This window comes from Passer domesticus, chromosome 11, assembly GCF_036417665.1.
Source record: "Passer domesticus isolate bPasDom1 chromosome 11, bPasDom1.hap1, whole genome shotgun sequence".
Lineage (NCBI taxonomy): Eukaryota > Metazoa > Chordata > Aves > Passeriformes > Passeridae > Passer > Passer domesticus.
The window spans coordinates 32,300,198-32,317,069 of NC_087484.1; the positions used below are offsets into that span (position 1 = coordinate 32,300,198).

The window sequence follows — 16,872 nt, forward strand, 5'->3', positions numbered from 1 at the left end:
ACACCGTCCCCAGCCTGTAACGCTGTAGGGGATTTTTGTGGCCAAAATGCAGAACACGGCACTTAGACTTATTAGACTTCATATTGTTGGACGTAAAGATGAAAGCCAGCCTTTCATGCCCCAGTCTTTCAACAGTCCAGTGAGCCAGTCGTTGTTGCCTTTTGTCTGGATCTTATTGATTTGATCTGTGAGCAGCTGGCCGCTCTGGTATACTGAGTCCCTATGTGAGAAGAGGTTGACATGTGTGGCCATGGGCAAGAAATTGTGGCTTGGCTGTGGAACCAGCCAGCTGAAGGCATGTGGCATAGTGAGGAGCATCCAGCTTCCTGCTGCAGTGGCAACAAAAGACAGCATCCTTTGACTTTAGCTAATTTAGTAGTGGGTGGAGGCTTGGGTGGCCTGAAAGTAAAGAGATAGGGAGATTGCAATGTGAAACTTAAATTCTGGTCCCACTAAACTTTCTCTTCTGTAAGGCGTGGGTTTGAAGTCAGCTTATTAGAAGAATCAAATATCAAGGCTAGAATACAGTTTTTCCAAATGTTAAGCGATATATCCCGGATAGTGGTGTCTGAGCTCTCTTGGTGTTGGTCTGTGTGGTCCACACTGCTTAGGAGATCTTCTTCTGTCCTTCTTCTTCTTCTTCTTTTCCAGGCTGCTGCTGTCTCTCTTAGGCTTTCATTCTGTTCTTCTGAAGGTGGCCCTGGTGTTTGCCTGGCCATTGGCAGAAGGGTTTTATGTTTTTTGCTGGGATCCATCTTGGGCGTGCTGCTGTAGAGACACAAGCATATCCTCTCCCCCAAGTAATGAATGGGAAAGGGCCCATAATTTGTTTGGATTCAGGGTCTTTGATCAAGACAGGTGGCTTTTCTTTTCACTGGCCTGCAGTGACATGAAATGCAAAATGCCTGATGACTGGGGGAGTTGGCTCCATAAATGAGGTGTTGAAAAAGTTGAGCACATCAAGGGCCTTGGCCAGGCTCTCAATGGGAGATACTATGTGGACTCCCTGTCTCTGTTGATCAAGGATCCTTTGGATGGAAGAGTGGGCCCTCTGGACGATGGACTGTCCTGTGGCAGAGTGTGGTATGGCTGTGACATGTTTTGTAGCCCACTGGTCAGAAAACGGTTGGAATCAGTGGGAGGTATAAGCAGGACCATGATCAGTTTTAATTTCCTGTGGAACAGGGAAGGTGGAAAAGGCTAAAAAGGAACGTTTTATAGCATCTTTTGATTTCTCACCAGCATGGGCAAAGGCGAAAACCGCAGCGTTGTCGGTGTGGATTGAGACGGGGATGTATTTTAGTCTCCCAAAAGGGGCTTGGTGTGTGATGTGTGATTGCCCGATCTGGAGAGTCTTTAGTCCTCTTGGATTGAGTGCAGCTCTGACAGAAGCAAAGGCACGTTGCTGAAAATTTGGGCAGGTGTTTGCCATGGATCTTGGGTAATTTTAAAGATGCTGAGCGGTGCAGGAATGTTTTGATGGTGGAAGTGGTGGCGGATCCTAGCCTGTTCAAAAACATTCCGTGGGGAAGTTTGGACAACCCTTGCTGGGGCATCTGCTGTAGCATTGCCTACTATGAACCCAGGAAGGGTGGTATGAGGCCTTGTGTGCATGATATAGCGTGGGTGTTGTCTGTGGGACAAAAGAGAAATGAATGCTGAAAGCAAATGCTCTAGTTGGGGTTAGAAATGTCTTTGAAAATGGAATTTTCAGCCCGCTGAACTAGGCCATAGACATCTGCCGAATCAGTGATCAAACAAATAGGTTCTCTGAAAGTGGAGAAGGTCCTAAGTACTGCAGTCAATTCAGCAATTTGGGCAGGGTGAGGATCCCCTGGCTTGGCTTTTGTCTCTTGAGCAATGCGGGCCCAGGGCAGTGCAGAGCAGGGTGGGAAGCAGAGCCCGGAGCCTTTGGAGGCTGCAAGCCTTAAACATCAGCCCCTGCAGCAGCCCAGATGCAGGTGCCACAGTTGCCAAGGCTGTCAAGCCTTGAGAGCGGGCAGGTGGATTTTGCATCCCTGTGGGCTGATGGCGGCTCTGGAGCCAGGAGTGGCTGTGGCTGCAGCAGGAAGGGTGGCTGAAAGTTTCCTGCCTTGCTTTGGTGGCATGGCTGCAGGGGCCAGTGCAGCGAGAGCCCCCTCTGTGCTGGTGACAGCTCAGCTCTTGGGGACGCGGCTGTGCCCCAGCCCAGGAGCAGCAGCAGTGGCCAGCGGCAGCAGTGGTGTCAGTGGGACCCCCTGTGCACAGGGACCCCCAACCGCTGGGTGGCCGTGGCAGCAGCCCCAGGGAGCTCCAGCCCCGGGATCCCGGAACAAGTGGAAATCCCAACTGTTCAAACGCTGCCTGTGCCTCTTGGGTTTTCTTTGGTTGAGGGGATTTCGAGGTATGTTAGAAGTCTCTTTTTCTAACTTAGCTGTCAAAGGAAGAGTTGAGAAGTATGTGCTTCACTCTCTTAAGGTTGATTTTTATGTTTTGTCTAAAACATTTTTTGTCTGGCCTGCTGAGGTTTGTTCAGCAGCTCAGCTCAAGGCACTCTTTTTGCCTCTCGGGTTGGTGTTATCTTTTATATTAAAAAGTGCGTATACTATGTTTACAAGAATGTTTTAATACCTATTACTTAAGTTAGATAGTGACTTTCTACTTGAAACCAATTTGTGGATGCTAACATCATCTTTCATATGGATGCTAGGGAGAAGAAAGAGGAAGGATAGGGTACGCCCAAATTTTTCTATCTTAGAACCTCTGACTTCTATGTAGACAATTCCAAACTCTTTCGTACAAGGTTCAAAACCTCTGTCTACAGTGCTCTAAATGTTTTCCGTTCACTTTGTGATTACTATTACTAGGCTATCTAAATTGTTGTGACTTTTAATTCTTGACATAAAGGTGGTAACATGCTTTATGGGTTAAATTCAAAGGCACAGGGGTCTTTGGCTACATGCCAGGGTCTCTGAACCCCCTGCCAGGGATTTAAAGCCCCCTGGCTGGGGCTGGAATCATTTAGGATGGTCAGCGAGACGTCCGGGGTTCTGACAGTGCCCAAAGGAATGAGAAAGAGAAGTGGAGTTTTATAAAGAAGCAGTATTTATTTGGCGAAGATCGGCAAAGACGCGGATTTACAGAACACCTTCCATTACAAAAATCCTTATAACAACAACAACAACAACAATCTACAGGATTTATTTACATGGGATCCTATGGACTAACAATCTTCAAAACATATTTACAGAGAACTACTAACCTAAGAACATATTTACAAAAATATCCTAACTTTTCAAACATATATACACAGGCGTAATAGGTACGGCCATCATCTCCAGCAGTCCTGGAAGGAAGAAAGAAGCAAAGCTGGAGTCTGCTGCCAGCCCTGGGCCCAGCTGGGCTGGGAGCTGGGCCACAGGAGCTGGGACAGGGCTGGCAGGGCTGGTGTGGCCCCAGGCAAGTGCAGGGCAGGCCAGGGCTGGTGCTTGTGGCAGCACAATCCAGGCCCCCTGCGGGCAGCGTGTCCCTGAGCGGGGCCATCCAGCCCAGCCCCAGCCTGGCGCCAGGGCAGCCACTGTGTCTGTGGGCAGGGCATGGGGAGCATCTGCCTGTCTTACTTGTGGGGCTCCATCTTCATCCAAGGACCATGGGCTCCTCCTCATGCTCCTCGTCCACTTCCATCTGCTCGATGTCATCCTCCACATCTACTTCCATGTCCTCAACCTGCTCTTCCACGTCCACCTCCATGATTTCTTCCTCATTCAGCACCATGTCCACTTCCATCGCCACCACAGTGTCTCTGTTAGTCTGCAAGAGACAGCACAATCTCACAGTGGGGTTCCTGTCCCACACCATCCATTGCCACATGGCTGCAGCCTGCTCAAGCAGGCTGCCTCCTCCCTGGAATGGCACAGTACCTCCACAGGCGCAGCAGTGCTCATCCTGCTGGGGTTGGTGCTCCAGAGCAGGCAGCAGGAAAAGCCCAGGCAGCAGCAGCAACAGCTGAGTGCTGACGGGCAGAGCGCAGAGCGAGCGCCAACTGAGTGCTGGCAGCAGGCAGAGTGTCTGCTGTGGTGGTTTCCAGGTGCTGGACGTTCCACCTGGAACACTGTGGGGGCTGTGATGTCACAGAAGTTTCAGGGCCGCTCCACACTGGGAGGTGGGCATGGTGGAATGATGAAATCCTTGAATGGTTTGGCTTGGAAGGGACCCTAAAGATCATCTGGTTGCAAGCTGAGCAGCCTCCCAGCACAGCAGGTTGATGCGGCCCCTGTCCAAGCTGGCCTTGGATGTTGATGGGCATGGGGCATGCACAGCCTCTCTGCGCTGGTCCCTGTGTCAGGGACAAGCACCCTGACAGGAAAGAACTTCTTCCCATCATGGAATGGATTCCAGCTCTTGCAGTTTCATCCCATTCCCCCTTGTTCTGTCACTTCAGTTGCTGACAAAGAGTCCTCTCCCACTTCCCTGTAGGTCAGGATGTTCCTGCAGGGTCACACATGTGGCTGAAGCTGCAGCCAGGAGAGAGAGAAGCCAAGCTGGCAGAGAGAGGAAATGGGGAAAGTGACATGAGAGATGAGAGGAGAAGGAAAAAGTAGAGACATGCAAGGCATTGGGTTGGGTGGGCTGCGGGATTCCTGCCTTTTATTAGAGGCCAGGTTCTCTGGTGCACTCAATGACTGTGTGATTGCGGCGTGTCCACAGTGAGCCCGTGTGAGCGAGCTGCACTCCCAGAGGCCGGAGCACACTTGCTTCAAGTGCTGATGAATGAGGCCAGAGATGGGTCTTTGTGTGGAACTCCAAACGCTGTGCATTGCCATGAAGAGTGTTGTCCTGGGTTGAATATATGATGCTTTTATCCCCAATCGTCTTGTTCTGTTTACGCTGAATAATATGTTTTAAACCTTTAAGACTCTCTTCCAGACAGTGAGGACGGGAGGGAAGAAGCGCACAGTTTGTTTTCAGACTGCTCTCACTCCTCCACATTCCTGCTCCTGGACTGTGTTTTCTGCGGATGGACAGACAGCCGGACAGAGCTCCTTTTTTCCCTTTTTCTTTCTTTTAGTTAGTTTTAGCTAGCTGAGGCAAAGAAGTTCTCCAGATTGTGATTTTTTTCCTTTTTTCTTGGACCTGTTCAAGCCTGCTCTGCACTGAACACCCAGAAGAGCACCGGCAGCTCCACCTGTAGCCCCTGGCCAGGCCTAGGCCGCGGCGTTTCCAGCACCAGAGACTGATCAGAGACTGAGTGAGCCGAGCTGCAACCAGGAGAGAGGACTGTTCTGAGTTTGCTTTCCTTGGATCAGTGAGAAGTTTTATTGTTTAATATTGTTTGGTTTCTATTGTTTAATAAACAGGTTTCTTTCCACTTTTCTCCAAAGAAATATTTTCTCCTGAACCGGTTGGAGGGTGGAGGGGCAATTGGATCTGCTTTTGTAGAGAAGCCCCTTTGGGAGTTATCTCCCAAACTTGCCCTAAACCAAGACAAATACAGCTAGTGGCGCCCAACGCGTGGCTTGAGAAAGTGGAAAAAAACCCTTTATTGATTGTAGGTTTGTTGTGCTTGGTGTGTAGTAGGTTAAAGTACCCAGTAGCCATGTTATTTGAATTTGTAATGTCTCTTGGGGAGGCCTTTATGTGGCTCTGGTCTCTAGACCTTTTTGAGGTTTCAATACCTTTCTGGTCACTAGGATTATTGTCCCTATCACGTAGTTTTTGCGGTAAAGGGGCATGGATTAGATTAGCTATTGTGTTAGCCTTGGTGATAATGATTTATAAGGCGTTTACAAAAATACTGGCGTCTGTTTACGATATGTATGGTTTATGGTTTCTTCGTCTTACCCTGCATCCCAGTTCTAGCAGTATGTTTTGGGAATTTATTAGTAATTGCACCCAGCTGGTTAGAGGAGGAGCAAGGAATGAGGCTTTCCAGCCTTTCCTTTCCTTCTTCTCCTTTGAATCTGTTATGTCACTTGTAGAGAATGTTCAGTTTCCCCTGAATATTAAAGAGACCATCTTTCTGGCATTTAATCTAGTAGGCTTCCTCTATATGGTCTGCAGCTTCTCTAGAATCAGGGCTGAGATGTCTAGAAGAGCTGATGAGACCCCTGACCCAGAAGTAGACCCACGTGTGGAGAATCCTGAGTGGGGTGGAGAATGGGAAAATATGAGCCAAATCCTGAAAGAATTCTCTGACCCTATAGTCTGGGACTTTCCCCATGAACAAATTCAGAACCCAGCTGAAGTGGGGAAATATCTGAAAGAGAAGTATCTCAATGATAGCCCTAAGGCGAAAAGGATCATTGCAGTAAGCTGGGCCCTAGCATATGCTTATCGTACACTGCTAGATACTCTAGGGCAGCAGACCGAGGAACGGGGGCAGGGAGATACATCAAGAGCTATCCCAATCGCTCAAGTTGCAACCAACACCCCAAGCTCAAAACCAGCAGCTAAACCACATAGTGAACCTAAGCCAGTGGTTAAACCAAACAATAAGCCTCAACCAATAGCTGTTGCTACTAGCACTAAAAGTAAGAAGTGCACAGACAAGACCGATCGACCAATAGATGATAATGATGATGATGCAAAAGAAAGACCCTCAACATTTCCTAACATAAAATCAGGAGTCAAAGCAACTAACACAAAATCAGAAGCCAATATTAAGTCCTTCTCCCTAAAAGACCTGCGTGGCCTAAGGAAGGATTACACCCGACGATCTGATAAATCCATAATTAGCTGGTTAGTCTGTCTTTAAAATGCTGCAAGCGAAGCTACAATTCTGAATAACACAGAAGCGAAGCATTTGAGATCCCTGTCACATGATCCTGTCATTGACCAAAGCATGATGAGGGGGGCTAACCCTCACAGCCTCTGGGTACGGGTCTTAAACAGTGTAGCGCAAAGATACCTGTGTGCCGATGATCTCTACATGCAGCAAACACAGTAAAAAACCATAGAACAAAAGATTCAACGCTTGAAAAAAATAACAATAAGAGAAATTATATTCTCAGATGACATAACAACTAAAAATCCAGACTTAGTACCATGCACATCTGTGATGTGGCGAAAACTAGTACAACTTGAACCACATGAATATGCATCTGCTCTAGCTATCATAAAGCGAGATAACACGGATGAGACTGTGCTTGACATGGCAAAGAAACTCCGAGCTTATGCAGATGCTGTGCATAGCCCCACACATGCCAGAATCGCAGCGGTGGAAACACGTCTGCAGAGATTAGAAGATAAGATAAAAAAGAATCATAAGAAGCTTAGAAAAGAGATTAAAGAAAACCTTCTCCAAATCTCAGCAGTACAGATCAGAGGTTCTAGTACCCAACGCAGACGTTCCCCAGATGGAGAAAGAAAGTACACCCCACGAGCTGAGCTGTGGTTCTTTCTGCGTAATTGTAGAGCAAACATGAAGCTATAAGATGAAAAATCCACCGCTGCTCTGGCCCGAAAAGTACGTGAATTAAAAGAAGACAAAGCTCAGAGAAGAAGTTCCACCACAAGGAAAGCAGCTCCAGTTACCCATAGCCAAACTGCCAGGTATGATAATAATAATGACATGTCTAATCCCCTTGAAAAAACCTCTAAGACATATGCCCAAAGAAAGAAAGATAACCAAGCTTAGAGGAGCCCTGCCGCTAGCCAAGTAGAAGCTAAAAAAAATCGTGTTTTCTGGACAGTATAGATTCGTTGGCCTGGCACATCAGAACCACAAAAGTATAAAGCTTTAGTCAACACTGGTGCACAGTGTACCATAATTCCATCAAGACACGTAGGGACAGAATCCGTTTCTATCGCTGGTGTGACAGGGAGATCACAAGACTTCACTTTAGTAGAAGCTGATGTGAGCTTGACTGAGAATGAGTAGAAGAAACATCCTATTGTGACTGGCCCAAAAGCCCCATGTATCCTGGGCATAGATTATCTGTGAAGTAGGTATTTCAAAGACCCAAAAGGACTGAAGTAAGCATTTAAGATAGCAACTATAGTAACAGAGGGCGTCCAGCAATTGAATACCTTGCCTAGACTGTCTGAAAATCCATCTACAATAAAGCTTCTAAAGAGAAAAGAACAACAAGTACCAATTGCCACTTCCACAGTACATCATCGACAATATAAAACCACTCGAGATGCTGTAATTCCCATCCATAAGATGATGCGAGAGCTAGAGAGCCAAAGAATAGTCAACAAAACCCACTCACCCTTCAACAGCCCCATCTAGCCTGTGCATAAATCTAAAAGAGAATAGAGACTGATGGTTAACTACCGTGCGTTAAATAAAGTGAGTCCACCACTGAGCGCTGCTGTACCAGACATATTAGAGCTCCAGTATGAGCTTGAGTCCAAAGCAGCGAAGTAGTATGCCACTATCAATATTGCCAATACATTTTTCTCCATTCTGCTGACAGCAGAATGCAAGCCTCAGTTTGCCTTCACCTAGAGAGGTGTGCAGTACACTTGAAACCGACTGCCCCAGGAGTAGAAGCACAGTCCTACCATCTGCCATAGACTGATCCAAAGTACACTAGAAAAAGGTAAAACTCCAGAACATCTGCAGTATATTGATGACATCATTATATAGGGGAAGACAGCAGCAGAAGTGTTTGAGAAAAGAGAGAAAATTATCCAAATTCTCCTGAAAGCCGGCTTTACCATCAAGAAGAGCAAAGTCAAAAGACCTGCTCAAGAAATCCAGTTTCTAAGAGTAAAGTAGCAAGACGAACAGCGTCAGATTCCCACTGATGTCATCAACAAGATAACAGCAATGTCTCCACCATCCAACAAGAAGGAAACACAAGCTTTCCTAAGTGCCATAGGTTTTTAGAAAATGCACATTCCTGAATATAGTCAAATCGTGAGCCCTCTCTATCTAGTCACCCATAAAAAGAACACTTTCCACTAGAGCCCTGAACAGCAACAAGCCTTCGTCCAAATTAAGCAAAAAATCGCTCATGCAGTAACCCTTAGCCCAGTCAAAACAAGACCAGATGTGAAAAATGTGCTCTATTCTACAGCCGGGAACCATGGTTTGTCCTAGAACTTGTAGCAGAAAGTGCCTGAAGAGACTCGAAGCCGACCACTGGGATTTTAGAGTCGAAACTACAGAAAGTCTGAAGCCAACTATACTCCAACAGAGAAAGAAATTTTAGCAACCTATAAAAGAGTCCAAACTGCCTCAGAAGTAATAAACACCGAAGCACAACTCCTCCTGGCACCCCGACTACCAGTACTGGGGTGGATGTTCAAAGCAAAAGTTCCCTCTACCCACCATGCCACCAGTGCTACATAAAATAAGTAGATTGCTCTCATAACACAGCGTGCCCGTATTAGAAAGCTGAATTGCCCTGAAATTCTAGAAATAATTACAAACTAGCCAGAAAGTAAAAACTTCAGTCTCACTGATAAAGAAGAACAAGAAGTGACACATGCTGAAGAAGCTCCTCCATATAACCAACTGCCAGCGGAAGAAACACAATATGCTCTTTTTACTGATGGTTCCTGTCGCATGGTAGGAATGAATCGGAAGTGGAAAGCAGCCGTATGGAGCCCCACACGACAGGTTGCAGAGGCCACTGAAGGAGAAGATGGATCAAGCCAACTTGCTGAACTCAAAGCTGTTCAACTGGCCTTGGACATTGCTGAAAGAGAGAGGTGGCCAAAGCTCTACCTCTACACTGATTCATGGATGGTAGCCAACACTCTGTGGGGATGGCTGGAGAGGTGGAAAGAGGCTAATTGGCAGCGTAGAGGAAAACCAGTTTGGGCTGTTGAAGAGTGGAAAGACATCGCTACCAGGGTAGGGAGGCTACCTGTGAAGGTCCGCCATGTAGATGCCCATGTCCTCAAGAGTAGAGCTAATGAGGAGCACAAGAACAATGAGCAGGTAGACCAGGCTGCAAAGATAGGGGTGTCCAAGACAAACCTAGATTGGGAGCATAAGGGAGAGTTATTCCTAGCTCGATGGGCCCATGATGCCTCAGGTCATCAGGGTAGAGATGCCACCTATAAGAGGGCACGAGACCGAGGAGTGGATTTAACCATAGACAGTATTTCTCAAGTTATCCACAACTGTGAGACGTGTGCTGCCGTCAAACAGGCCAAGCGGATGAAGCCCCTATGGTATGGTGGGCGGTGGTCCAAGTACAAGTATGGGGAGGCCTGGCAGATTGACTACATCACACTGCCCCACACACACCAAGGCAAGCGCTACGTGCTCACAATGGTAGAAGCCACCACAGGATGGTTGGAGACCTACCCTGTGCCTCATGCTACTGCCCAGAACACCATCCTGTGCCTGGAAAAGCAAGTCCTGTGGAGACATGGTACCCCTGAGAGGACTGAGTCAGACAACGGGACTCATTTCAAGAACAGCCTTATCAGCACCTGGGCCAGAGAACATGGCATTGATTGGGTGTACCATAACCCCTACCATGCACCAGCTGCGGGAAAAGTGGAAAGGTACAATGGGCTGCTAAAAACCACCTTAAAAGCCTTAGGTGGGGGATCTTTCAAAAATTTGGAGCAGCATTTGGCAAAGGCCACCTGGTTAGTTAATACCCGAGGCTCTACTAACTGAGTGGGCCCTGCCCAATCTGAGCCTTTGCATAGAGTAGATGGAGACAAAGTCCCAGTGGTACATGTCAGGGGTTTGTTAGGGAAGACAGTTTGGATCAATCCTACCTTGAGTACAGACAAACCCATTTGCGGAGTTGTTTTTGCTCAGGGACCAGGTTGCACATGGTGGATAATGCAAAAAGATGGAAGAACAGGATGTGTACCTCAGGGAGATCTGATTGTTGGGTGAGAACTATGTATAAATATCACTGTTTGCTGAATGTTACCACCATTGTCTGTGTATAGCTGTATATTAGATGTATAATATATGTGTTTGTAGAGTAAGAATATATATTAGTTTTAGTAGTAAGCCGATGATATGGGGATAAGGGGTGGAATGTCCTGGGTTGACTATATGATGCTTTTATCCCCAATCGTCTTGTTCTGTTTATACTGAATAATATGTTTTACACCTTTAAGACTCTCTTCCAGACAGTGAAGAGGGGAGGGAAGAAGCGCACAGTTTGTTTTCAGACTGCTCTCACTCCTCCACATTCCTGCTCCTGGACTGTGTTTTCTGCGGATGGACAGACAGCCGGACAGGGCTCCTTTTTCCCTATTTTCTTGCTTTTAGTTAGTTTTACCTAGCTGAAGCAAAGAAGTTCCCTGGACTGTGATTTTTTCCTTTTTTCTTGGACCTGTTCAAGCCTGCTCTGCACTGAACACCCAGAAGAGCACCAGCAGCTCCACCTGTAGCCCCCCTGTCTGAGCCTGGGCAGCAGCATTTCCAGCACCAGAGAGACTGATCAAAGACTGAGTGAGCCGAGCTGCAACCCAGGGAGGTGGCTGTTCTGAGTTTGCTTGTTTTTTTGGATCAGTGAAAAGTTTTGTTGTTTAATATTGTTTGGGTTCTATTGTTTAATAAACAGGTTTCTTTCCACTTTTTCTCCAAGGAGATATTTTCTCCCAAACTGGTTGGAGGGTGGAGGGGCAATTGAATCTGCTTTTGTAGAGAAGCCCCTTTGGGGGTTATCTCCCAAATTTTCCCTAAACCAGGACAAAGTCCAAGGGACAAATTTGTGGCAATGAACTTCACACCTTGAACTAGGAGGATCAATTCTTGTTGTGCTCAGCAGAGTCTGGGGACAGAGAGGGTTTCCAAAGGAAATCTTGGTCCGTGTGGGGCTGAGGCTCCCTCCAGGCTGGCTCCAGCCCCTCAGGGTGCCCACAGCCCAGTGCCCCCTCCTTAGCCCTGGGGCTGCCCAGGGAAGAGCCATGGCTGAAGCTCTGCAGGAGCACACAGGCTCAGCCCTGCTCCAACATGGGATTCATGGGCCAGGGCACGCTGGGCTTTGCCCCTACAGCTCCCAAGTGTGTCCAGAGAAACTGCAAGGAGAGGCTCACCTCTGTCAGTGGGACCCCTCTGTGCACAGGGACCCCCACTCCTGGGGAGGCTGTGCCAGGGACCTCCAGCCCTGGGAACCTGGAGCAAGTGGAAAGCACAACTTGTCAAAATGCTGCCTGTGCCTGAAGCAAATGCAAGGAGAACTGAGATGTGAAAAATAAAATTTGTTTATTACAGAAGAACAGAAGCAAAAATACAGAAGATATTTACATTCTAAGAATGTTTGTAACAACAACAATTGATAGAACATATATAGAGAAAAACCTACCTAGCAAAACTATGTGAAATGTATTTACAGAAGTCCAAAATAGCCCTAAAATCTATATTCTAAAAAACAACAACAAAGTGTAAAACATATATACAAAAGGGTGGTGCCTCTGTCGGTGATGTCCATCGCACCTGGAAGAAAAGCAAATGGCACGGTCACTCCAGTCAGGCACAGAGGGCTCTTGCATGTGCCCCCAGGCTGGCACATGCTTACCCAGCAGCAGGACTCTGCTACCAGAACTGAGCCTGGCTGGGTCTGGCATGGAGCTTGTGTGGAGCAAAGCAGGCACAGGACGGGCTGTGGATGGCCACCAGAATCCAGTGCCCTGGGTACAATGTCCCTGAGCAGGGAGCACCCAGCTCAGCCCCAGCCTGGCAGCAGGAGACCCACTCTGCCTGTCCTGCTGCTGGCATTGCTCTTCATGCCAAGATCATGGCCGCTTCCTCACCTTCTTAATCAATATCCATGTCCTCAATGGACTCTTCCATATCCACATCCATCTCTTCGTCCTCATGCACATCCACGTCCATCTCTTCTTCATCATCCTCATCCACATCCATCTCTTCCTCTCCAGGGTCTTCTCCGTCTATTTCCATCTCCTCCTCCATATCAATCTTGGTATCTACCTCCATCTCCTCCTCTCTGTCTGGGACAGCCTGCAGAGGTAGGTAGCAAAAGCTCAGAGCGGGTCCCTGTCCCACTCCATGCCCACAGAGCTCCAGCCCACCCGGGCAGGTGGGGGGTGTCCACCTCCATGGAATGGCACCATACCTTCCTCAGAAGAAAGGGGAGCATCCTGCAGGGCTGGATGATGAAATCCAGGCACTCAGGAGCTGTCAGGAATGATCGAGGTGATCGGGGTATCGGGGGGATAAGAAGAGTGAAAGGCGAAGGCAGGAGCAAGGTGCAGAGCGTGTCAACACAGCGGCCAAGGGTTGTGTTGTGCCCTTTGCTGGGCGCTGGACGTTCCAGCTGGAGCGTGGGCTGTGACATCACAGTTCCCAGGCTCCATCTGAAGTGGACAGTGGAGACCATGGAATGATGGAGTCCCTGAACGGTTGGGCTTGCAAGGGAGCCTGAAGAACAACATCTTGTTCCCAGCTGAGCAGTCTTCCCCCAGAGCATGCTGCTGAGAGCCCTGTTGCCAAGGATGGGACATGCACAGCCTCTCTGCACAGCCTGGGCCAGTGCCCCACCACCCCCAGTGGAAAAGAGCAGCTTCCTTAGATGCAGCTTCCATCAACCTGCTGCAGTTGAAAGCCATCCCCCCTTGTCCTGTCAGCACAGGCCCTGCTGAACACTCTGTCCCCTTCTTTCCTGCGGGACCCTTCCAGTCCTGCAGAGCCGCAGTGAGGCTGCCCAGTGTCTCCTCTCTCCAGGCTGAGCATCCCCAGCCCCACTTGCCCAGCAGTCAGTCACATCAGGGCCAGTCAAGGCTGAAGGGTAGCAAATAGCATCAGGAACTGAGAGATGCAAGCTTTAGACCCAGGTGTCCTGGCTTGTAAAATAAGCATGTATTCTATTTTTGCCATCTGTTGGGGGTTAGGCAGTTTTTCTTATCTCTTTCAAGAACAATGACACTGCCTGGAAGATAATCTCCTGCTAATGGGCTATTGAATTACTCACTGTGGCTGGTAAGATTAGTTACATCATCCCATTGGGAGATGCTCCACCCAGAGGGAGGAGCCAAGCATCCCTGCCACCATAAAACAAGCATTTCTGAGACCACAGACAGCCTTCTTCGCTGGATTTCCCAGAGGAATCAGGAACCAAGGCCCAGCTGCTCCTTCGCCGCATTTTCAGAAAGGATCTACACCCTTCTGCAGATCGCCGCTCCAGGAGGAGCAGCCACCATCTGGCTGGACTACTATCAACACCCTGACTTCTCAGGGTGTCAGGTTTTTCTCACTCTGCCAGTGTTTTTTTGCTTGTGCTAAATTACATTGTTATTTAGGGTTTTTTTTCTTCCTAGTAAAAAACTGTTATTCCCATTCCCATATCTTTGCCTGAGAGCCCTTTTAATTCTGAAATTGTGATAATTCGGAAGGAGGGGGTTTACCTTTTCCATTTCACAGGAGGCTTTTGCCTTCCTTCACAGACTCCTGTCTTTTCAAACCAAGACAGATTTTGGCGCCTGAACAGGGGCTCGAGGGCATTGAGAAAAAAAAAAAAAAGGGATTAACAGTTCTTAGGTAGTTTAATTTTTAAGTACCACCATGTGGTCTAGTTTTCCCTGGTTTGGGTGGCATGTGGTCGCAAGTGTATTCTTCCCATTTACAGGCCCTTATCTAAATATGGGTCCTATAACTAAAGCCACTGTGTCTGTTATCAAGTTTGTCCTCTGGGTGAAGGATTCATGGATCTTTAATTTCCTCTGGATGGCAGGTACATGGATTCAGAGCTATCACACACTAACTGCATGTTTTTGGAGTTACTTTAATAATGGTACCTACTGTGTAGAAATGACACGGGGGGAAACTTTCTCCCAACCTTTTAACCATCTTTTTGGGTCTGCTCCACCAGTTTTCGAAGGGTTAAGATCCACTCTAAGTGCTAATGATATCATACAATGGATGGTGTTGCTGTTATGTTTAGCACTCAGAGATAAGAGAAGATTAACCTGGATAACTACCCTGACACCTACACCAGAGACTAGGGATGCTGCTGCAGAGCCTGACACTACCCCAGAGACTGGAGATGCTGCTGCTCCAGAGCCTGCCCCTGCCCCACAGCCTGCCTCAGAAACGAACCACCCAGATTGGGTGAGGGTGCTGGTTAAGGAGATGCAGGAGATGCTGAAGGAGTGCATTTCACCAGCTGGTGAGAAGCCCGCCTTTTGCCTTGAAGAGGGACAGTCTAATAGTACAGCTGTGGAACCCACAAATGTTACAACTGTCCAGGCTCCAGCTGAACCACAAAGGCAGTCACAGCCAGCAGCAGTTGCCCCGGTAGAAACAAGGAGGTCTGAGATGAAAGCAGAGCACCCAGATAGAGATAGGAATGGAGGAACCTCACAACCCACAGGGGAGCCAGGAGTTGCGATCATCACCGAGTCCCTGACGTACGAAAGTCTCCGTAATCTGCACAAAGACATTGTGCGACGAGGGCGTGAGGCTTATACTACCTGGCTACTCCGGGTCTGGGACCTTATGGGTACAGGCGTGCAGCTGGACGGTGGTGAGGCAAGGAACTTGGGACCCTTAATCCAGGACTCAGGTATGAATCAGATTTTTGTAAGGGGGCCAGGATCCCTTTCTCTCTGGGAGCGGCTTTTAATGAGTGTCAGAGAGAGGTTTGTCCACAGGGAGAGAATGCAGGAGCACCACCATAGAATGCGTTGGAAGACCCTGGAGGAAGGGATCCAACAGTTAAGGGAAGTGGCAGTATTAGAGGTACTCTTTGGGAGGGATGGACAACATAATAATGACCCCGACAAGGTCAGGTGCACAGGGCAAATGCTGTGGAGTCTGGCAAATCTGGGGCCATCTCAGTACACCACTTTCATTGCAACAATTGATGCTGACACTAACCGAGAGACAGTGGGCTCTGTTGCCAACAAACTTAGGAATTATGAGAGTATGATTAATGGCCCAATGCAGGCTCATATCTCAGCTGTGATTAAGGAGTTCAAAGAAGAGATGAGGGAGGAAATGAGGAAGGTTAATGCAGCACCCGTACGAGTCACAGGCCCCAAAGTCAGAGCCCAACATTCCCCAGCTAGAGAGAGAGGGTACACCCCAAGGGCTAATCTGTGGTTCTTCCTGCGTGACCACGGGGAAGACATGGGGAGGTGGGATGGGAAACCCACTTCTGTCCTGGCAGCACGGGTCTGTCAACTCAAGGAGGGAAACTCTAACCGGGGGAGTTCCACCAAGGTGAAGGTAGCCTCAACCTCCCATGACCAAGCTTTTGGGTACGATCTGTCAGATCCCCTTGAAGGGACCTCTAGTATGTATACCCAGGAGAGGAATAATAACCAGTGTTAGAGGGGCCCTGCCTCTAGCCAGGGAGAGGCACGGGAAAACCGGATCTTCTGGACAGTGTGGATCCGATGGCCTGGCACATCAGAGCCACAAAAATACGATGCCCTAGTTGATACTGGTGCGCAGTGTACCCTGATACCATCGGGACATGTGGGGGCAGAGCCTGTTTCTATTGCTGGTGTGACAGGGGGATCACAGCAATTGACCCTGGTGGAAGCCGAGGTGAGCCTGACTGGGAAGGAGTGGCAGAAACATCCTATAGTGACTGGCCCAGAGGCCCCGTGTATTCTGAGCATAGACTTCCTCCGGAACGGCTATTACAAAGACCCAAAGGGACTCAGGTGGGCTTTTGGCATAGCTGCTGTAGAGGCAGGGGACATTAAGCAATTGAACACCTTGCCTGGACTGTCAGAAAACCCGTCTGCAGTAGGACTCCTGAGGGTGGAAGAGCAACTCGTGCCAATTGCGACCTCGACAGTGCACCGCCGGCAGTATCGGACGGATCGAGATGCCGTGATCCCCATCCACAGAATGATTCGTGAGCTGGAGAGCCAAGGGGTGGTCAGCAAAACCCACTCACTATTCAACAGCCCCATCTGGCCTGTGCGCAAATCTGACGGAGAATGGAGATTGACTGTGGACTATCGTGCCTTGAATGAAGTGACTCCACC

At 48.5% G+C, this 16,872-nt stretch overlaps 2 protein-coding genes across 5 annotated transcripts; one reads left to right on the plus strand and one right to left on the minus strand.

The window, feature by feature from the left end:
• The first annotated feature begins 4,708 nt into the window (after window positions 1-4,708).
• On the plus strand, window positions 4,709-11,552 carry LOC135278326 (uncharacterized). 4 transcript variants are annotated; one of them, XM_064384883.1, is made up of 3 exons: window positions 4,709-5,284; window positions 7,290-7,530; window positions 9,504-11,552. In XM_064384883.1, the coding sequence occupies exon 3, from the start codon at window positions 9,506-9,508 to the stop codon at window positions 10,565-10,567; it is 1,062 nt and encodes a 353-aa protein (XP_064240953.1). In that variant the 5' UTR covers window positions 4,709-5,284; window positions 7,290-7,530; window positions 9,504-9,505; the 3' UTR covers window positions 10,568-11,552. The 4 variants fall into 4 exon arrangements, 2 of the variants coding, with proteins under 2 accessions (XP_064240953.1, XP_064240952.1); XR_010345844.1 differs by lacking the exon at window positions 9,504-11,552 and adding an exon at window positions 8,400-9,461 and having other exon boundaries at window positions 4,709-7,530; XR_010345845.1 differs by lacking the exon at window positions 9,504-11,552 and adding an exon at window positions 8,403-9,461 and having other exon boundaries at window positions 4,709-7,530.
• Window positions 11,553-12,099: 547 nt separating this feature from the next.
• Window positions 12,100-13,144, minus strand: LOC135278557 (ribosomal RNA processing protein 1 homolog). Its single transcript, XM_064385129.1, has 3 exons — window positions 12,990-13,144; window positions 12,667-12,874; window positions 12,100-12,349 (listed from the first exon to the last, which is right to left on the minus strand). Exons 1-2 carry the CDS (start codon window positions 13,011-13,013, stop codon window positions 12,671-12,673), a joined length of 228 nt encoding a protein of 75 aa, XP_064241199.1. The 5' UTR covers window positions 13,014-13,144; the 3' UTR covers window positions 12,100-12,349; window positions 12,667-12,670.
• Window positions 13,145-16,872: the final 3,728 nt, after the last annotated feature.

Coding starts and splice junctions, on each gene's coding strand:
- LOC135278326 (XM_064384882.1), top strand. CDS start 9,506: ATGAATCGGAAGTGGAAAGCAGCCGTATGGAGCCCCACACGACAGGTT.
- LOC135278557 (XM_064385129.1), bottom strand. CDS start 13,013: ATGCTCCCCTTTCTTCTGAGGAAG. Junction 12,875..12,989: donor TCCCCTTTCTTCTGAGGAAG/GTATGGTGCCAT, acceptor CTACCTCTGCAG/GCTGTCCCAGACAGAGAGGA.